General features: G+C 50.1%; 1 protein-coding gene across 1 annotated transcript; it reads right to left on the reverse strand.

Annotated features, from left to right (window-relative positions):
• Nucleotides 1–1,880: 1,880 nt before the first annotated feature.
• TM7SF3 (transmembrane 7 superfamily member 3) lies at nt 1,881–19,372 on the reverse strand. Its single transcript, XM_073649346.1, has 12 exons — nt 19,179–19,372; nt 14,206–14,360; nt 11,179–11,329; nt 10,960–11,080; nt 10,709–10,880; nt 9,735–9,912; nt 9,533–9,619; nt 9,365–9,445; nt 8,647–8,799; nt 8,240–8,337; nt 3,685–3,847; nt 1,881–3,102 (listed from the first exon to the last, which is right to left on the reverse strand). The coding sequence occupies exons 1-12, from the start codon at nt 19,240–19,242 to the stop codon at nt 2,840–2,842; spliced, it is 1,686 nt and encodes a 561-aa protein (XP_073505447.1). The 5' UTR covers nt 19,243–19,372; the 3' UTR covers nt 1,881–2,839.
• Nucleotides 19,373–22,828: the final 3,456 nt, after the last annotated feature.

Below are 22,828 nucleotides of genomic sequence, written 5' to 3' on the forward strand. Positions count from 1 at the left end.
GGTAAGGATGCCAGGATATCTTCTCTGGGGGTGCCAGAAACCAGGTGTTCCTCTAGTTGATCTAGCCAATGAGCAACTCCCGTAGAGACCGCGTTGGTGTTTAACAGCGCTGCCAAGGTCTCCCAGGACTTCCTCAATAATCCCTCTATCTTGCGTTCCAAGGGGTATTGAGAGGAATCTTCTAAGAGCAATGTGGTCTTCTTTGCCACCCGTGCAATCTGGATATCCACTTTTGGGACCTCAGACCAGCATTCTGTTGTCTCACTGTCAACTGGAAATCTATCCTTTAACTCCGTTGGGGTATTCAACCTCTTTTCTGGGGATTCTCATTCTTCTAGGACTAAGTTCCGAATATTCTGGTGTATAAGAAATACCAATTTCTTCTTGGAATGCAAGCCTCCAAAAACATTTGATCCTGTACTGTCTGGGGAACCTTTTCTTCGATCTCCATAGTTCTCCTTACTGCTAAAAGGAGTACTTCCAAGCTATCTGATAGGAAGTAGTATCTTTCTCGTTGAGTCATCAGGGACTGGACTCAGTTCACCTTCCTCTGGTAGCTCTCCCAGGATATATATCTCATCCTGGGAATCCTCATCCCCTTCCTCTGGCGGGCTGATCTTCCACTTTTTGGTTGCCGGAAAAGCAGACGTAGTAGCCTGACTAGGAGAGGGCATAGGGGGAGAGAATGAAGCCAGGGAGGATTTGATTTCCTGACGGACAATCCCCTTTATTTCCTCCATTAATGAAGGCTGTTCCTGCCTGATAATCTTCTCCGTACAGTCCTTGCATAGGGGTTTTCTATGGGAGGACATTAGCATTTTTGTACAGACAGGGCATCTGCGTGACTGTTTAGATTTGTCTCCAGGTGCAGATTCCTTGTTCCCCTAAAAGAGAGGGGAGAAGGGAAAGGAGCTATAATCATTATTACCTGCACCTGGGAAATGGACTATTAGTGCCATACTTACTGGGACTGGACCGGCGCTGGGCTCCACAGCTGCAGAGCGAGAAGACGCTTCAGAAGCAGACATGGTTTTGTCCTACCTGCAGATGTCTTCCTGTCCAGGGCTCCTTTATGGGCGACTGGATATAGCGCCTCCCTCTCATTTAGAGGGCTCCTCCTCTGGTGTCCAGGTGAAGACCGTTGTGATCACCGGCGGTTTCCGCCCCTATTTCCCCCATTGTGCTGCTGCGTTCCACCGTGGAATGCACAAACCACCGGAAGTGACGTCATCATCCACTGTTCGGCGTCCGTCACTTCCGGCGCAGCGGTTGCATGGGCTCCATATCCAGGAGATAAGCGTCGCCCACGCTTTCAGCGGGGGGAGAGATGATGGGAGGAGGAGATGGGCCGGAGAGCTCAGAGAGGCCTCCGGTCCGAAAATCCTGCAGACCTTGCCCGAAGGTGCGGACTGGAGGAGAAGGTCCCGATTCCAGGGGAGACGGGAGCAGCGCCAACGAGGAGAAGAGGTAAGCCGATCGATCCCCCGCTGCCCGGCTTGCAGCTGCCCGGTGCTGGGCCGGTGGCAGGCACTGAGGAAAAACCCAGTGCCTGCCACCGGCCCAGCACACCGAGGATGACCTCTTCATCCCTGATAGGGACAGGAAAGAACACTGGCGGGAGGATGTGGGAGGGGGCTATTTAACCTCTTCCTGTCCCTATTAGGGTGGGGTTACATCCTCCGGTGTGCTGTCGTGGGGGGGGTTTATTAGAGAAAACAGGGATTTTAATCAATACTACAGCAAGCAGCCCAGTAAGTGATACATCGCCAGAATCGGGTTCTCATGCCCAACTGCTCTAAGCTTTTGAGATGGAATTTTGGTTGTCATTTTTTTCTTGCACACAAGGTCCCTTTACAAAAAAACTAAAAATAAAACAAATAAAAAATTGCAAAGTGACACTTTATTCCTGGTAATGACACATTTAGTAATACTTTTGTTTTTTTCTCAGTGAATAACTTTACCTTACAAAAAAATTCAGAATATGAAAAAACACACAGAAAAGACGCGGTTATTATCGGGAGGCGAGTGCGGAGCGAGCCCTGAGAGAAGCGTCCGTGATAGTGGTATAAGGCGGATAACCGAGGCGGCGGCCGGGGGGGGGGGCAGTAATAGAAGAGCGGCGGCGGTCTCCAGCCTCTGGCTGCTGCTGCAAAAATCACAACTCCCAGCCGTGCCCCAGGCGGTCGGCGCATGCCATTCTCCTGTGAGTGGTTGACCCCCTCCATTAAAGGGGCACTCCAGAGTTTTATAAAATATAGCGCTAACCTGCAATAGACATGTGTTTTAATCTATGAGTGTTTTTATAAACTTCTGGAAAACCCCTTTAAGAAAAAAAAAAAAAAAAAAAAATGATATAGCACCGCCATAGTGTTTCCAAGTCACCGCTGTGGTAGAAAAAAAAAAAAAAAAAAAGAGAAGAAATGTGCAACACTGGAGGAATGTCTGTGAAAATACAACCATCTGGCGTTATTTAAAGGGGTACTCCACTGATCTGATTAATAAAGCAGGATAGGAGAAATGCCAGGACCTGGATAGACAAAGTGATCTTCAGGCCTTTAGCCCAGCTTGCTGGCATTGAGCCGTGGTAGGAGCGCTGCTCGTCCTGAGCTTTCCGCCATCATCTGCGGCTTTAGTAATCGGATTTCTGGGGAGAACCCCCTCTAACAACGCCATAAACACTTTGGGTCGCCATCATATAAAGCAGCTAATGGCGTCAGTAGTCCATGGGTAGACGCCGCAGCATAATACTGAGCCCTGCCCCCGTGCAGTCCTATGTAAGCACGTCTGAGCAGGCAGCTCCCTGCGACGGCTCCGCAGCGGTGACGAGTCCCGCCTTGGGCTATAGCAGCAGGGGCGTCCTCTCCCCCCGCGACTGCGGCTGGCGGAAGTAATCTCTGAACTCCGCCAGGCCGGCCCGGATCCGATCCTTTAGGGGCGGCATGTGGTGGCTGGGATCCAGGATGTTGGTGATCCGCCGCTCCCGCCGCCGCTTCCACACCACGTAGGGGGTCGGGGGGAAAGCCGGCCGCTCCCTCTCCCGGTACAGCTGGGTGAAGACACCGCCGACTGCGAGGATCAACCAGACCGCCATGATGATGAAGTCTGCGGAGGACAAGAAAGAAAGACATCAGGTTTTCTCAGCTCTTCTATACATTTTTGGAGAACTGTGTCCTCTAGTGACGCCTCGCGGTGCCGACAGGAGGAGCTACAGGGGAACAGAAGCGGGAGCCAAATGTGTCCACGCAAACAAAGGGCAGCTCTGATCCTCTCCACCATGATTTACACTGCAGCTCTGACCCCTTCCCCCCACCATGATTTACACAGCAGCTCTGACCCCCTTCCCCCCACCATGATTTACACTGCAGATGACCTTTTCCACTGTGGTTTACACTGCAGCTCTGACCCCTTCCCCCCACCATGATTTAGACTGCAGCTCTGACCCCTTCCCCCCACCATGATTTACACAGCAGCTCTGACCCCTTCCCCCCACCATGATTTACACAGCAGCTCTGACCCCTTCCCCCCACCATGATTTACACAGCAGCTCTGACCCCTTCCCCCCACCATGATTTACACTGCAGATGACCTTTTCCACTGTGGTTTACACTGCAGCTCTGATCCCTTCCTACCACCATGATTTACACTGCAGCTGTGGCCGGATGTGACGGCAGACTTTTCCCTTACCGTTTCTCTGGAACGGCACGCTGCTGTAGGCCGCACTGAAGTCTCTGCTTAGCGCCCTCTTCAGGACATTTAGCGTGATGTAGCTGAGACTGGTGTACACATAACTGTCAACCGCCAGCACCACCACATAGGAGCCGACTGCACCGCAGCTCAGGATGTTCAGCTGTCGGGGGAAAGAAATCACATCAGTACCCACAACGTGTGTATACTTATGCAATCACTCGGATTACATCCAATCATTAAAAGATAAAAAAATCCGCAAACTAATTATTAAGACTTTTCTCTCGTTTTGTGTATACAGCTCCAAGACAGAACTGAGATTCTCCTAGTTTGAGTCAACAGTACTAAGAGAGCCTCTCACCCTGGGAGGAAATCCCCAAAGTGATCAATGTTATGACATGAATACAAAGCGTACTACTTCATTTCACCTGTGGGGGTGCTGCAGGGAAAGTGAACACTTGCCAGATTACACAGCAGATCGTAGCCGATCACTGGGATTCCAGCAAGTGGGAAAGCATATTGTGATCAAATTATATTAAAAAAAATAATGCAATTAATAAAACAAATATTAATGTGTTTTTTTATTATTTTTATAAATTACTAATAAAAAATAAAATAGTACTGCAAATTTATATATTAATTGTATTACTCTTAATTTATATATAACACATTGCTATTAATACAATAAAATATTTCAATTACTATTAATAGTAATATATATATCTATCTTACTATTAAAATTGTAATAAAACTTACTATCATTTTCTTTATTAATGATAAAAATAATAAAAATAAATAGTAATTAGCAATAAAATTATTAATAAAAGTAATATATAGCAATAATAAATTTAATAGTAAGAAAAAATTCAAGAAAAATTCTGTACATACATATATATATATACACACACACACACCAAAAATATAAAGGGAACACTTAAACAACAGAATATAACTCCAAGTAAATCAAACTTCTGTGAAATCAAACTGTCCACTTAGGAAGCAACACTGATTGACAATCAATTTCACATGCTGTTGTGCAAATGGAATAGACAATAGATGGAAATAATTGGCAATTATCAAGACACCCTCAATAAAGGAGTAGTTCTGCAGGTGGGGACCACAGACCACATCTCAGTACCAATGCTTTCTGGCTGATGTTTTGGTCACTTTTGAATGTTGGTTGTGCTTTCACACTCGTGGTAGCATGAGACGAACTTTACAACCCACAGAAGTTGCTCAGGTAGTGCAGCTCATCCAGGATGGCACATCAATGCGAGCTGTGGCAAGAAGGTTTGCTGTGTCTGTCAGTGTAGTGTCCAGAGGCTGGGAGCACTACCAGGAGACAGGCCAGCACACCAGGAGACGTGGAGGGGGCCATAGGAGGGCAACAACCCAGCAGCAGGACCGCTACCTCCGCCTTTGTGCAAGGAGGAACAGGGGGAGCACGGCCAGAGCCCTGCAAAATGACCTCCAGCAGGCCACAAATGTGCATGTGTTTGCACAAACGGTTAGAAACCGACTCCATGAGGGTGGTATGAGGGCCCGACGTCCACAGATGGGGTTGTGCTCACAGCCCAACACCGTGTAGGACGCTTGGCATTTGAGACAGAACACCAGGATTGGCAAAGTCGCCACTGGCGCCCTGTGCTCTTCACAGATGAAAGCAGGTTCACACTGAGCACATGTGACAGACGTGACAGAGTCTGGAGACGCCGTGGAGAGCAATCTGCTGCCTGCAACATCCTTCAGCATGACCGGTTTGGCAGTGGGTCAGTAATGGTGTGGGGTGGCATTTCTTTGGAGGGGCGCACAGCCCTCCATGTGCTCGCCAGAGGTAGCCTGACTGCCATTAGGTACCGAGATAAGATCCTCAGACCCCTTGTGAGACCATATGCTGGTGCGGTTGGCCCTGGGTTCCTCCTAATGCAGGACAATGCCAGACCTCATGTGGCTGGAGTGTGTCAGCCGTTCCTGCAAGATGAAGGCATTGAAGCTATGGACTGGCCCGCCCGTTCCCCAGACCTGAATCCGATTGAGCACATCTGGGACATCATGTCTCGCTCCATCCACCAACGTCACGTTGCACCACAGACTGTCCAGGAGATAGCGGATGCTTTAGTCCAGGTTTGGGAGGAGATCCCACAGGAGACCATCCGCAACCTCATCAGGAGCATGCCCAGGGGTTGTAGGGAGGTCATACAGGCACGTGGAGGCCACACACAATACTCAACCTCATCAGGAGCATGCCCAGGCGTTGTAGGGAGGTCATACAGGCACGTGGAGGCCACACACAATACTCAGCCTCATCAGAAGCATGCCCAGGCGTTGTACGGAGGTCATACAGGCACGTGGAGGCCACACACAATACTCAACCTCATCAGGAGCATGCCCAGGCGTTGTAGGGAGGTCATACAGGCACGTGGAGGCCACACACAATACTCAGCCTCATCAGGAGCATGCCCAGGCGTTGTAGGGAGGTCATACAGGCACGTGGAGGCCACACACAATACTCAGCCTCATCAGGAGCATGCCCAGGCGTTGTAGGGAGGTCATACAGGCACGTGGAGGCCACACACAATACTCAGCCTCATCAGGAGCATGCCCAGGCGTTGTAGGGAGGTCATACAGGCACGTGGAGGCCACACACAATACTCAACCTCATCAGGAGCATGCCCAGGCATTGTAGGGAGGTCATACAGGCACGTGGAGGCCACACACAATACTGAGCCTCATCAGGGGCATGCCCAGGCGTTGTAGGGAGGTCATACAGACACGTGGAGGCCACACACAATACTCAGCCTTATCAGGAGCATGCCCAGGCGTTGTAGGGAGGTCATACAGGCACGTGGAGGCCACACACAATACTCAGCCTCATCAGGGGCATGCCCAGGCGTTGTAGGGAGGTCATACAGACACGTGGAGGCCACACACAATACTCAGCCTTATCAGGAGCATGCCCAGGCGTTGTAGGGAGGTCATACAGGCACGTGGAGGCCACACACAATACTCAGCCTCATCAGGAGCATGCCCAGGCGTTGTAGGGAGGTCATACAGGCACGTGGAGGCCACACACAATACTCAGCCTCATCAGGAGCATGCCCAGGCGTTGTAGGGAGGTCATACAGGCATGTGGAGGCCACACACAATACTCAGCCTCATCAGGAGCATGCCCAGGCGTTGTAGGGAGGTCATACAGGCATGTGGAGGCCACACACAATACTCAGCCTCATCAGGAGCATGCCCAGGCGTTGTAGGGAGGTCATACAGGCATGTGGAGGCCACACACAATACTCAGCCTCATCAGGAGCATGCCCAGGCGTTGTAGGGAGGTCATACAGGCATGTGGAGGCCACACACAATACTCAGCCTCATCAGGAGCATGCCCAGGTGTTGTAGGGAGGTCATACAGGCACGTGGAGGCCACACACAATACTCAGCCTCATCAGGAGCATGCCCAGGTGTTGTAGGGAGGTCATACAGGCACGTGGAGGCCACACACAATACTCAGCCTCATCAGGAGCATGCCCAGGCGTTGTAGGGAGGTCATACAGGCACGTGGAGGCCACACACAATACTCAGCCTCATCAGGAGCATGCCCAGGCATTGTAGGGAGGTCATACAGGCACGTGGAGGCCACACACAATACTCAGCCTCATCAGGAGCATGCCCAGGCGTTGTAGGGAGGTCATACAGGCACGTGGAGGCCACACACAATACTCAGCCTCATCAGGAGCATGCCCAGGCGTTGTAGGGAGGTCATACAGGCACGTGGAGGCCACAGACAATACTCAGCCTCATCAGGAGCATGCCCAGGCGTGGTAGGGAGGTCATACAGGCACGTGGAGGCCACACACAATACTCAGCCTCATCAGGAGCATGCCCAGGCGTTGTAGGGAGGTCATACAGGCACGTGGAGGCCACACACAATACTCAGCCTCATTTTGACTTGTTTTAAGGACATTACATCAAAGTTAAATCAGCCTGTAGTGTGTTTTTCCACTTTAGTTTTGGGGGTGACTCCATATCCAGGCCTCCATTGGTTAATAAATGTGATTTCCATTGATGATTTTTGTGTGATTTTGTTGTCAGCACATTCAGCTTTGTACAGAACAAAGTATTCAATGAGAATATTTCATTCATTCAGATCTAGGATGTGTTATTGGAGTGTTCCCTTTATTTTGTTGAGCAGTGTATATACACACACATAGATATAGATCGATATATTATATCTATATCGGCTTGAAAAGCAAAACATTAGTGGACAACTTTTTCACATGTTTTCCACTGACCTTTGTGTCACACGCGGACATGTGACCTGTCTTTTAGACATCATACAGTGAATTGTGGAAAAAAATATATATATTGCACAACTCAAATCAGCCACAAGGGGCGCCGTGATCCCACTTCTCATCATGTGAGCTGCGTACCGTTGTCCACGAGAAACAGTTAATTGAGCAACACGCGGATGACATCACATGACGGTAGCAGCGACTCTCACGGTCCGGCAGATAATATACAACTTTACTTAAAGGGATCCCGCCCTGATAATACTCACTATTTTGGGGAAGGGGAGCAGAAACGCCGGCACCATCAGGGTGATACAGGCGAACGTCAACCAGAATATGCTGTCGTTCCGGAAGGAGGAATATTCGCCTGCGGAAAGGACACAAAAAAGTCAATATCAAGTTTAACAGGGCCGGTACGAGAGGGAGAGATACTGTAGGTTCACAGGGCTTGCAGCTGGATGTGGGCGGGGCTGCAGAGTGATTGACAGGTCTGACCCTGCGGCACAGTGCAGAGCTGGGAGATCATCACATACAGTTTGTACGCCGCAGGCAGAGACCGCCGCTGACCCCGCAGCGTTATAGAATGAATAAGCAGATTTCCGGAATGGGCAGTCTCCGCCCCCCTCCTCCCTTATAGCAGCCATGTTGGAATGCATCGTAGAACTTTATACTTTACCTATTGGGGTGAAGAACACAATGGACGACACCAGGAATCCCAGCACCAGCCCCACCAGCATTATACAGAGGTAAACGCAGCCGAATCTCCACCAGTAACCGGCTAGCAGGATCCCTCCGACAACCCCGGCCAGCGCAGTCAGCGACAGACGAGCTGCAGAAAGAAAAATGGTGGCAGGTTATACTGGACAGAGTCAAACTCCACGGACATAAACTAGTCCCTCTCTACACAGTGACAGGAATAGCGAGAGTCCCCCCCCGGACTGTGATTGGCTACCAATTGTATCTAAAAACAGGAGGGGGAGGAGCCTGTGAATGACTGAAATAACAGCCCCCCAAAAAGAACTAATATGGCCGACAGCGGTAACAATCAAGACAGCTGATTCTTCACCTAGAGAATGACTGCCAGGAGGAGCTAAGAGAGGACAAGGAATAGCTTCTGTGACCGGGTGACAGAAAGAGCAGCCCTATGAGAACTAACATGGTTGACAATGGTTACTAGTTTAAGTTATTGCCCCAACTTGTGATTGGCTGCCAAGAGGAGCTAAAGGAGGGAATATGTGGAGCCTCTTGAGATGGATAGCTGTGGCCTTAGAGGTTACCTACCAAGAAGAGCTGAGTGTCTCTGAGAAAACCTCAAGAAAACCCAATATGACAGACACATTGTCTGCCTGGAGGAACATGGCTGACAGCTACTTCCTGAAAACACAATGTCTTACCGTCATGGTTGAGATGTGTGACACTTGTGAGGAGGAGGAACATGAAGAAGCCGAAGATGATAAACCCCATACAGAAGAAACCTGGAGAGAAAACGCAGAGATGATGACGGTCCGCGGGGCGTGGAGGCCTCTGACACACCGGGGCGGAGGACACAGAGGGGGACTTACCGAGCTTAAGACAGCGGTGGCCGAAGAAGCAGATGAGGAGGCCGAAGATGGCGCAGAAGGTGAAGAAGACTTTGGTTGACACTTTACCTGCAAAGGGAAGAGAATATTATAACATTGCGGGGCCCGACGGTGAGGGCCCGGATTGTAACGTGACCCCATCCACGTCCTGCTGACGCCCCCCAACGCCCCTCACTCTCCTTACCCAGGGTGGTGCAGCTGTCCATGGCTGCGGTGAAGTTGCAGGCATATGTGTGAACGGGCACATAGGCTGCCGACGTGTTCAGGACGGGATCACGGACCACCACGCTGTAGATAACTCCTTGTCCGGGGACCGAGGAGAAGGACATGGTGGTTCTGTCGCTGGAAGTCAGAGTGGCCAGCTGGGAACATAACAGCCCCATTAGAAGGATTCAGCAGAGACCCCCCCCAACCGCTCTGCCCCAACACAGGGGACTGTGTCTGTAGTAACTCCTCCACCCTAGACCACCAGGGACGCAGACGCCAACCCCTTCTGTGCCCTAGACCACCAGGGACGCAGACGCCAACCCCTTCTGTGCCCTAGACCACCAGGGACGCAGACGCCAACCCCTTCTGTGCCCTAGACCACCAGGGACGCAGACGCCAACCCCTTCTGTGCCCTAGACCACCAGGGACGCAGACGCCAACCCCTTCTGTGCCCTAGACCACCAGGGACGCCGACGCCAACCCCTTCTGTGCCCTAGACCACCAGGGACGCCGACGCCAACCCCTTCTGTGCCCTAGACCACCAGGGACGCCGATGCTAAGCCCTTCTCTACCCTAGACCACCTGGGACGCCAATGTTACGTCCTTCTGTGCCCTAGACCACTAGGGACGACGGTGCTAACCTCTTCTGTGCCCTAGACCACCAGGGATGCCAACGCTAACTGCTTCTCTGCCCTACACCACCAAGGACGCTAACACCAACCCCTTCTCTGCCCTAGACCTTCAGGGATGCCGGCGCTAACCTTTTCTCTGGCCTACACCACCAGGAATATTGACATTAACCCCTTTTTGCCCTAGACCACCAGGGATACTAGCTTCAACTGCTTTTGTTTCCTAAATAACCAGGGATTATGGCATTAACCCCTAATCTGTGACTCTTTACCTACCCTAGCCCAACTGGGATATTGGACATACTCCTCAGTATCCTCTTACCTTCACCCCGTTGGCGGAGATCTGTGGCACCAGGGACATCCTCTGCAGATGCGCCAGAAGCACGGAGTCATTCAGATTGTTCTCCGGCAGGAAGTACTGGTAGACGTCGTACTGGAGGCGAAAGCGGGATTCCTGGCCCGTCTGGACATCACAGGGCGGAGGCTGCGCCGCTCTACAGAGGAGAATCATACGGAATCACCCCGACTAACTGACGCCCACCCTCCTGTCTAGGACCCCGATATGATACGTACCTGGCATGGCCCAGGTTAGCCGGTGCGAACATGATCACCGTCTCGTACAGGTTGTACTGCAGGTGCACGTTAGGGTCGATGTCTAAACTGAACTCCAGGTTACAGGCGCCGGGAATCGGGTCTGTGGACAGGAAAGTGACAACCAATATGGCTGCCGTGCCGCCTCCTACAAGATGTGACCCAGAGAAATATTCCACCATGTGTCAGGCCGGTCCTTACCTCGCTCGGAGTAAGAGACAGTGACAGCTGACGCCAGCAGGGGAGCCGGGGAGGAAGTCTCCAGGTACCAGGAGCACGAGGTCTGGCTGGGGGTGAGGACGCTCAGGAGGCCGGCATCACTGCCAGTCTCAGAGGCATTAATAGCCGGGACCTAAAAGAGAGAAAGCAGGAGAATAAGCACAGTGAGTGCAGCTCTGGAGTATAATACAGGATGTAACTCAGGATCAGTAATGTAATGTATGTACACAGAGACTGCACCAGCAGAATAGTGAGTGCAGCTGTGGAGTATAATACAGGATGTAACTCAGGATCAGTAATGTATGTACACAGTGACTGCACCAGCAGAATAGTGAGCGCAGCTCTGGAGTATAATACAGGATGTAACTCAGGATCAGTAATGTAATGTATGTATACAGTAACTGCACCAGCAGAATAGTGAGCGCAGCTCTGGAGTATAATACAGGATGTAACTCAGGATCAGTAATGCAATGTATGTACACAGAGACTGCACCAGCAGAATAGTGAGTGCAGCTCTGGAGTATAATACAGGATGTAACTTAGGATCAGTAATGTAATGTATGTATACAGTGACTGCACCAGCAGAATAGTGAGAGCAGCTCTGGAGTATAATACAGGATATAACTCAGGATCAGTAATGTAATGTATGTACACAGAGACTGCACCAGCAGAATAGAGAGTGCAGCTCTGGAGTATAATACAGGATGTAACTCAGGATCAGTAATGTATGTACACAGTGACTGCACCAGCTGAATAGTGAGTGCAGCTCTGGAGTATAATACAGGATGTAACTCAGGATCAGTAATGTAATGTATGTACACAGAGACTGCACCAGCAGAATAGTGAGTGCAGCTCTGGAGTATAATACAGGATGTATCTCAGGATCAGTAATGTAATGTATGTACACAGTGACTGCACCAGCAGAATAGTGAGTGCAGCTCTGGAGTATAATACAGGAGGTAACTCAGGATCAGTAATGTATTGTATGTACACAGTGACTGCACCAGCAGAATAGTGAGTGCAGCTCTGGAGTATAATACAGGATGTAACTCAGGATCAGTAATGTAATGGATGTACATAGTGACTGCAGCTCTGGAGTATAATACAGGATGTAACTCAGGATCAGTAATGTAATGTATGTACACAGTGACTGCACCAGCAGAATAGTGAGCGCAGCTCTGGAGTATAATACAGGATGTAACTCAGGATCAGTAATGTAATGTATGTACACAGTGACTGCACCAGCAGAATAGTGAGTGCAGCTCTGGAGTATAATACAGGAGGTAACTCAGGATCAGTAATGTATTGTATGTACACAGTGACTGCACCAGCAGAATAGTGAGTGCAGCTCTGGAGTATAATACAGGATGTAACTCAGGATCAGTAATGTAATGGATGTACATAGTGACTGCAGCTCTGGAGTATAATACAGGATGTAACTCAGGATCAGTAATGTAATGTATGTACACAGTGACTGCACCAGCAGAATAGTGAGTGCAGCTCTGGAGTATAATACAGGATGTAACTCAGGATCAGTAATGTAATGTATGTACACAGTGACTGCACAAGCAGAATAGTGAGCGCAGCTCTGTGGAGTATAATACAGGATGTAACTCAGGATCAGTAATGTAATGTATGTACACAGTGACTGCACCAGCAGAATAGTGAGTGCAGCTCTGGAGTATAATACAGGATGTAACTCAGGATCAGTAATGTAATGTATGTACACAGAGACTGCACCAGCAGAATAGTGAGTGCAGCTCTGGAGTATAATACAGGATGTAACTCAGGATCAGTAATGTAATGTATGTACACAGTGACTGCACCAGCAGAATAGTGAGTGCAGCTCTGGAGAATAATACAGGATGTAACTCAGGATCAGTAATGTAATGTATGTACACAGTAACTGCACCAGCAGAATAGTGAGTGCAGCTCTGGAGTATAATACAGAAGGTAACTCCGGATCAGTAATGTAATGTATGTACACAGAGACTGCACCAGCAGAATAGTGAGTGCAGCTCTGGAGTATAATACAGGATGTAACTCAGGATCAGTAATGTAATGTATGTACACAGAGACTGCACCAGCAGAATAGTGAGTGCAGCTCTGGAGTATAATACAGGATGTAACTCAGGATCAGTAATGTAATGTATGTACACAGTAACTGCACCAGCAGAATAGTGAGTGCAGCTCTGGAGTATAATACAGAAGGTAACTCAGGATCAGTAATGTAATGTATGTACACAGTGACTGCACCAGAAGAATAGTGAGTGCAGCTCTGGAGTATAATACAGGATGTAACTCAGGATCAGTACAGGATAAGTAATGTAATGTATGTACACAGTGACTGCACCAGCAGAAGAGTGAGTGCAGCTCTGGAGTATAATACAGGATGTAACTCAGGATCAGTAATGTAATGTATGTACACAGTGACTGCACCAGCAGAATAGTGAGCGCAGCTCTGGAGTATAATACAGGATGTAACTCAGGATCAGTAATGTAATGTATGTACACAGTGACTGCACCAGCAGAATAGTGAGTGCAGCTCTGGAGTATAATACAGGATGTAACTCAGGATCAGTAATGTAATGTATGTACACAGTGACTCCAGCAGAATAGTGAGTGCAGCTCTGGAGTATAATACAGGATGTAACTCAGGATCAGTAATGTAATGTATGTACACAGTGACTCCAGCAGAATAGTGAGTGCAGCTCTGGAGTATAATACAGGATGTAACTCAGGATCAGTAATGTAAAGTAATGTATGTACACAGTGACTGCACCAGCAGAATAGTGAGTGCAGCTCTGGAGTATAATACAGGATGTAACTCAGGATCAGTAATGTAATGTATGTACACAGTAACTGCACCAGCAGAATAGTGAGTGCAGCTCTGGAGTATAATACAGGATGTAACTCAGGATCAGTAATATAATGTATGTACACAGTGACTGCACCAGCAGAATAGTGAGTGCAGCTCTGGAGGTGATACAGATCGCGTGGGTTACGCACCTTGCTGACAGACAGCGTCATGTTCACATACTGACTGTGCACTTGGAAGAGGATGAAGGAGACATTACTGGGAATGTTGTGTAGAACGAACTCTGTGGGGGAGGAATGATTGAGCGTAATGTCCGCAAACCTTCCCACTGACACTTCTGCGAGTCCTGGAAATAAGAGACAGCAAGAATTAATATGGACCTGGACCTCAAACATAGGGGCAGTATTATAGTAGTTATATTCTTGTACATAGGGGCAGTATTATAGTAGTTATATTCTTGTACATAGGGGGCAGTATTATAGTAGTTATAGTCTCGTACATAGGGGCAGTATTATAGTAGTTATATTCTTGTACATAGGAGGCAGTATTATAGTAGTTATATTCTTGTACATAGGAGCAGTATTATAGTAGTTATATTCTTGTACATAGGGGGCAGTATTATAGTAGTTATAGTCTCGTACATAGGGGCAGTATTATAGTAGTTATATTCTTGTACATAGGAGGCAGTATTATAGTAGTTATATTCTTGTACATAGGGGCAGTATTATAGTAGTTATATTCTTGTACATAGGGGCTGTATTATAGTAGTTATATTCTCAGTGTCACTGATACCCCACCTCCTATGATGCCCCCAGTGATCACGTTACATAATATTTACAGTATTTGACTTTCTATGGAAGAAAGTAATTTCCAAGAAAATGCAGAACCCGCACTTTTGCTGGTAGGAGGAAAACACTGGAGTAAAATTAGCCCTTCAGGTCGCTGAAACTGCAGATGTTTTGAGAAGACATTTGAAAAGGGAAGTTCTGTGAGAAGGCTGGATATTTCATTCGTAGATGGTACATAATACTATTTTAGTATTTTCTCAATGCTGATTACTTAAGGAAACCATTACACAGATCACCCAATGGTTGGATCATACACTTATTCAGGATTTTGACGACTCGGGGGTCCACATTTCTTAATGGCTCAAATATGGGGTCTAAATTAAGTAATCTGGAGCCTCAATTTATCACAGGGGTCTGACTTTTGGGCTCTGAGTATTTTCGTACATTTTTTGGGGCACCTGATCTGTAAATACTTGCATATTTGTTTGTTCGAGGGCTTCCCCAAGACAGGAATTTATTTCCAGGAGTTTCCCCGACATTAAGGTTGGAAAACCCCCGAGAGACAAAATATGACATCCTTGTCCCTTACTATAAACCTCACTAGTTGATGAGGAGGAGGGGGCGGCCGCTGACGCGATAGAGGAACCGAAAAAAAAGTTTGGGAATTTTCCCGGCCGTGTAAAAACATTGCAGTCGCCCCTTTAAAATGAGAAACACCTGAAAATGGACGCACGGGCTACATCCGACCCGAATTTCCACGACAACGGACCCCGGGGATCAGGGAGGACACAAGTAATACAGATCAGAGCAAACACATTACGAGACTTGTGACCGGGCATGAAAAGCGTTAATGCAGGCAGAGGAGTGGGAAAAGCGACCTAATAAGAAGTTGCCGCCCCCCAGCCAGGGCAAGCAGAGACCCCCCACCAATATCTGTCCTACATACAGAAAACCCCCTGAAACGAGGATGTCCACTAATGGCCGAGAAGAAGATCCGATGGTCAATCTCATCCCCTGGAGGCAGCCGCTAAATCCAAACCCTAAATAATACACAGGAGAACCGCTCATGGCACTGCTTGCTGACAGGGACTGGAAACTTCACCAACGGTCCCATAATATGGAACCAGAAGAGCATGTATCATCTGTGGAAGCGGACCCACGCTGTTCAACGAGGGAAGCACCCAGGCAGCGGTGTAATGGGGGAAGGGAAGAGAGAGGGGGGAGGGGCACAGACACTGGTATAATAGGGGGGGGAGGGGCACAAACACTGGTATAATAGGGAGGGGGGGGAGGGGCACAGACACTGGTATAATAGGGGGGGGAGGGGCACAGACACTGGTATAATAGGGGGGGGAGGGGCACAGACACTGGTATAATAGGGGGGGGGAGGGGCACAGACACTGGTATAATAGGGGGGGGAGGGGCACAGACACTGGTATAATAGGGGGGGGAGGGGCACAGACACTGGTATAATAGGGGGGGGAGGGGCACAGACACTGGTATAATAGGGGGGGGAGGGGCACAGACACTGGTATAATAGGGGGGGGAGGGGCACAGACACTGGTATAATAGGGGGGGGAGGGGCACAGACACTGGTATAATAGGGGGGGAGGGGCACAGACACTGGTATAATAGGGGGGGAGGGGCACAGACACTGGTATAATAGGGGGGGGGAGAGGCACAGACACTGGTATAATAGGGAGGGGGGGAGGGGCACAGACACTGGTATAATAGGGAGGGGGGGAGGGGCACAGACACTGGTATAATAGGGAGGGGGGGAGGGGCACAGACACTGGTATAATAGGGAGGGGGGGAGGGGCACAGACACTGGTATAATAGGGAGGGGGGGAGGGGCACAGACACTGGTATAATAGGGAGGGGAGGGAGGGGCACAGACACTGGTATAATAGGGAGGGGAGGGAGGGGCACAGACACTGGTATAATAGGGAGGGGAGGGAGGGGCACAGACACTGGTATAATAGGGAGGGGGGGGCACAGACACTGGTATAATAGGGAGGGGGGGAGGGGCACAGACACTGGTATAATAGGGAGGGGGGGAGGGGCACAGACACTGGTATAATAGGGAGGGGGGGAGGGGCACAGACACTGGTATAATAGGGAGGGGGGGGCACAGACACTGGTATAATAGGGGGGGGAGGGGCACAGACACTGGTATAATAGGGGGGGGAGGGGCACAGACACTGGTATAATAGGGGGGGAGGGGCACAGACACTGGTATAATAGGGGGGGGAGGGGCCCAGACACTGGTATAATAGGGGGGGGAGGGGCCCAGACACTGGTATAATAGGGAGGGGGGGAGGGGCCCAGACACTGGTATAATAGGGAGGGGGGGAGGGGCACAGACACTGGTATAATAGGGAGGGGGGGGGAGGGGCACAGACACTGGTATAATAGGGAGGGGGGGGGAGGGGCACAGACACTGGTATAATAGGGAGGGGGGGGAGGGGCACAGACACTGGTATAATAGGGGGGAGGGGCACAGACACTGGTATAATAGGGGGGAGGGGCACAGACACTGGTATAATAGGGGGGAGGGGCACAGACACTGGTATAATAGGGGGGAGGGGCACAGACACTGGTATAATAGGGGGGAGGGGCACAGACACTGGTATAATAGGGGGGAGGGGCACAGACACTGGTATAATAGGGGGGAGGGGCACAGACACTGGTATAATAGGGGGGAGGGGCACAGACACTGGTATAATAGGGGGGAGGGGCACAGACACTGGTATAATAGGGGGGAGGGGCACAGACACTGGTATAATAGGGGGGAGGGGCACAGACACTGGTATAATAGGGGGGAGGGGCACAGACACTGGTATAATAGGGGGGAGGGGCACAGACACTGGTATAATAGGGGGGAGGGGCACAGACACCGGTATAATAGGGGGAAGGGGCACAGACACCGGTATAATGGGGGGGGGGAAGGGGCACAGACACCGGTATAATGGGGGGGGGGGGAGGGGCACAGACACCGGTATAATGGGGGGGGGGAAGGGGCACAGACACCGGTATAATGGGGGGGGGAAGGGGCACAGACACCGGTATAATGGGGGGGAGGGAAGGGGCACAGACACCGGTATAATGGGGGGGGAAGGGGCACAGACACCGGTATAATGGGGGGGGGAAGGGGCACAGACACCGGTATAATGGGGGGGGAAGGGGCACAGACAACGGTATAATGGGGGGGGGGAAGGGGCACAGACACCGGTATAATGGGGGGGGGAAGGGGCACAGACACCGGTATAATGGGGGGGGAAGGGGCACAGACACCGGTATAATGGGGGGGGGGGGGAGAGGGCACAGACACCGGTATAATGGGGGGGGGGGGGGGGGGGGGGGGAGAGGGCACAGACACCGGTATAATGGGGGGGGGGGGGAGAGGGCACAGACACCGGTATAATGGGGGGGGGGGGGGGGGGAGAGGGCACAGACACCGGTATAATGGGGGGGGGGGGGAGAGGGCACAGACACCCGTATAATGGGGGGGGGGGGGGGAGAGGGCACAGACACCCGTATAATGGGGGGGGGGGGGGGAGAGGGCACAGACACCCGTATAATGGGGGGGGGGGGGGGGAGAGGGCACAGACACCCGTATAATGGGGGGGGGGGGGAGAGGGCACAGACACCCGTATAATGGGGGGGAGAGGGAGAGGGCACAGACACCCGTATAATGGGGGGGAGAGGGAGAGGGCACAGACACCGGTATAATGGGGGGGGGGGGGGAGGGCACAGACACCGGTATAATGGGGGGGGGGGCACAGACACCGGTATAATGGGGGGGGGGGGGGGAGGGCACAGACACCGGTATAATGGGGGGGGGGGGGGGAGAGGGCACAGACACCGGTATAATGGGGGGGGGGAGAGGGCACAGACACCGGTATAATGGGGGGGGAGAGGGCACAGACACCGGTATAATGGGGGGGGGAAGGGGCACAGACACCGGTATAATGGGGGGGGGGGAAGGGGCACAGACACCGGTATAATGGGGGGGGGAAGGGGCACAGACACCGGTATAATGGGGAGGAGAGGGCACAGACACCGGTATAATGGGGGGGAGAGGGCACAGACACCGGTATAATGGGGGGGGAGAGGGCACAGACACCGGTATAATGGGGGGGGGGAGAGGGCACAGACACCGGTATAATGGGGGGGAGAGGGCACAGACACCGGTATAATGGGGGGGGAGAGGGCACAGACACCGGTATAATGGGGGGGGGGAGAGGGCACAGACACCGGTATAATGGGGGGGGGGGAGGGCACAGACACCGGTATAATGGGGGGGGGGGGAGAGGGCACAGACACCGGTATAATGGGGGGGAGAGGGGCACATATCAGGCTCAGGGGTTTCTTACCCGCGGAGGCCACGCAGGACACTCCCAGCAGCACCAGCGCGGTGATCATCCCCCGGCCCCGCATGTCGCCGCTCTGTCCTGGCTGCAGTGCACACTGCCTCACATCACCCAGACTCCAAACACCAAACCGCCCCGACTGTTCCGCACTTCCGGCCCCGCCCCTAACCTGGACTGTAACAGCTGTGACAATAAAGACAAAGGGCAGTCAACTTCCGGTCGCTGGAACGCAGCTTCCCGAACGTTTAGCTCTGTGCACAGCCCCCTTCCGGTGTAAATGCTGCACTGTGATCTCCTGTACGGTCTATAATAACCCGTATAAATAGCAGCAGGGGACACATAATAGGTGGTTACCCATGGTGACCAATCAGATGCCGGCTTTCATTTAATCTAATGCAACATGGAAAATGAAAGCTGTAGTTTAATTGGTTACTTGGTATTTTTGTAGTACTCCAACCTTTTTGTGTTTTTCGGTCGCTGGAGCTGTGTAGGGGCTTGTTGTATTTTGTGTGCCGAACACTGGTGTTTATTTTGGGGTCAATTCGACATTTTGATCGCGTTTTTCCAACATTAATTGTGCTGACCATAATAGCTCCAAGATGGCGGGGTCTGCGATAGCCCCCCCCCCCGGCTGCCATAGCAACGCATCGTCACTCCATGAGGGGAGAAGGTGATGGACACCCCACCAGGATATCGACTGTGGTGTTTAAGTGGTTAAACAGCAGCGGTCGCAGCTCCTGAGCCTGCTCCATACACCCGCAACCTCTTCTTGACGGATATTTACCTCATGGAATGGGAAGGGCTTAATAGTATATACTGTATTCACTCTAATATACATGTCTACCCTCAGAGAAGGGGCAGACGCTTGTATTTTGTCCTCTCATCCCATATTGTGAGGCCAGAGTCGCCCGCTGTCCCCTTGTGTCGTCTGTACAGGATGAAGCTTATCCGGACTAAGTCATAAGAAATACCTCACAGGAAAACTGCTTTTATACCCTCAGCAACCAATCAGAGCTCAGCTTTTTTTTTTTTTACCTCAGCAACAACCAATCAGACTCGGCTTTCACTTTACCTCAGCAACCAATCAGAGCTCAGCTTCTTTTTTTTTTTTTTTTTACCTCAGCAACAACCAATCAGACTTGGGTTTCACTTTACCTCAGCAACCTGAGTCAGTTTCCATTTTACCTCAGCAACCAGTCAGAGCTCAGCTTTTTTTTTTTTTTTTTTAACCTCAGCATCAACCAATCAGACTCGGCTTTCATTTTACCTCAGCAACCAATCAGAGTCAGGTTCCATTTTACCTCAGCAACCAATCAGAGCTCAGCTTTTCTTTTACCTCAGTTTTCGTTTTACCTCAGAAGTGTGAGGCCCATGGTCTTCTTCCTGACAGTTCGGTGGTTTTCTCACCGTCTTGGCAGAAGACAGGTGCCGGCAATTATTTCCCACCATATTGCCGTTCCGTTGTTAGACCCTAGGCCGGTGAGTCTGACTTCTATACCAGGAAAGATCTTTGAACAAATTATTAAACAACATGTATGTAAGTACATGGATAAGAATGAAGTGATTAACCAGAGTCAGCATGGGTTTGTAACTAACAAGTCATGTCAGACTAACTTAATTTCCTTCTATGACAGAATTACTGACTGGGTGGATCAGGGAAATGCTGTAGATATAGTATATCTTGACTTCAGCAAAGCATTTGACAAAGTATCTCACACCATCCTTATTGAAAAAATGACCAAGTATGCAATGGACCAGGCAACTGTTAGGTGGATTCATAACTGGCTTAGTGATCGGACTCAAAGGGTGGTTGTAAATGGCTTCACATCCAGCTGGATGAATGTCTCAAGCGGGGTACCACAGGGCTCCGTCCTGGGACCTGTATTGTTCAACATCTTTATCAATGATTTAGATGAAGGAATTGAGGGTAAACTGATTAAATTTGCTGATGACACAAAGCTAGGAGGGATAGCTAATACTAGAGAAGAGAGAGAGAGGATTCAAAAAGACCTAAATAAACTGGAGCAGTGGGCAGCAACCAACAGAATGGTTTTTAACAGGGAAAAATGCAAAGTACTACATCTGGGCAATAAAAATGAAAAACGCATATACAGAATGGGAGGAATAGAGCTAAGCAACAGTACATGTGAAAAAGACTTAGGTATACTAATAGATCATAGACTGAACATGAGTCAACAGTGTGATGCAGCAGCAAAAAAGGCAAATACAATTCTGGGATGTATTAACAGAAGCATACAGTCTAGATCACGTGAAGTCATTATCGGTCTTTACTCCTCTTTGGTCAGACCTCATCTGGAATACTGTGTACAGTTTTGGGCACCACATTTTAAAAAAGACATAGACAAACTGGAGCAAGTTCAGAGAAGAGCGACCAGAATGGTGACTGGTCTGCAAACCATGTCCTATGAGGAACGGTTGCAGGATTTGGGAATGTTTAGCTTGCAAAAAAGAAGACTGAGAGGAGACTTAATAGCTGTCTACAAATATGTCAAGGGCTGTCACATTGTAGAAGGATCATCTTTAGGCTGTGTTCACACGATGCGTATTTCATGCGTTTCCGCGGCGTTTTTGCAGTTGCGTAAACGCCGCGGAAATGCATGAAAAACGCATGGTAGAAGGGAAGCAATGTTCCCCAATGGAAATCCGCATGTGCTGTGCCCATGATGCGGATTTTTCCACAGCGTTAACGCTGCGGTCAAAAATCCGCAGCATGTCAATTAATTTTGCGGAAACGCGGCGATTTCGCCGCCATTGACTTGCATTAGAACGCGCCAATTCCGCAAGACAGCATTTGTACTTGCGTAATTGGTGCGTTCTAATGTGCGGATGGTACCCGGGTGTGGAGGAGAGGAGAGTCTCATCCACACCCAGGTACCATTAAAAAAGCTGTAAAAGAAGAATAAAATAAAAAATAAATGTATTCTTACCATCTGTCGGCCCGCACAGCGCTCCCGCTTGGTTCCCGGCACTTGCAGTGAGTTGTAGGACCTGCGGTGACGTCAGAGTCATGTGACGGGTCACGTGACGCTGACGTCGGCAGGTCTTTCAATTCAAAGTTGCCGGCGAGGGAGAACGGAGTGAGCAGGACAGCGCGGGCCATCGGAGGTAAGTACACTCTCTCGGTTCACACTGTATAAATCCATGCTGTTTGCATGGATTTATATAGTGTGACCTAGTTATCAAGCACTTTCCAGGTGATGCTAACATCGCCTGGAAAGCGCTTGTCAATCTGCATGCGGAAACGCATGTGAATCTGCATGTGGATCCGCATGTATTCTGCAGGAAAAACGCATGCACAATCTGCATGCGTTTTTTCTGCCAGGGAGATGCAGAAATGATGCAGAAATTTTCTGCTTCATTTCTGCATCGTGTGCACATACCCTTATTCTCATTTGCACAAGGAAAGACTAGAAGCAATGGGATGAAACTAAATGGGAGGAGACACAGATTAGATATTAGAAAAAACTTTTTGACAGTTAGGGTGATTAATGAGTGGAACAGGCTGCCACGAGAGGTGGTGAGTTCCCCTTCAATGGACGTCTTCAAACAGAGGCTGGACAGACATCTGTCTGAGATGATCTAGTGAATCCTGCTTTGAGCAGGGGGTTGGACCAGATGACCCAGGAGGTCCC

Source organism: Phyllobates terribilis, unplaced genomic scaffold (assembly GCF_046119375.1).
Source record: "Phyllobates terribilis strain yellow unplaced genomic scaffold, ASM4611937v1 Scaffold_10__3_contigs__length_209671492, whole genome shotgun sequence".
NCBI lineage: Eukaryota > Metazoa > Chordata > Amphibia > Anura > Dendrobatidae > Phyllobates > Phyllobates terribilis.

What these genes read in the sequence shown, in the direction of transcription:
- TM7SF3 (XM_073649346.1), bottom strand. Translation starts at nt 19,242, where the DNA reads ATGCGGGGCCGGGGGATGATCACCGCGCTGGTGCTGCTGGGAGTGTCC. An exon ending in TGTCTCTTACTCCGAGCGAG is followed by an intron (nt 11,081 to 11,178) that starts GTAAGGACCGGC and finishes TCCTGTCCACAG; the next exon opens with ACCCGATTCCCGGCGCCTGT. An exon ending in TCTCCGCCAACGGGGTGAAG is followed by an intron (nt 9,913 to 10,708) that starts GTAAGAGGATAC and finishes TTATGTTCCCAG; the next exon opens with CTGGCCACTCTGACTTCCAG.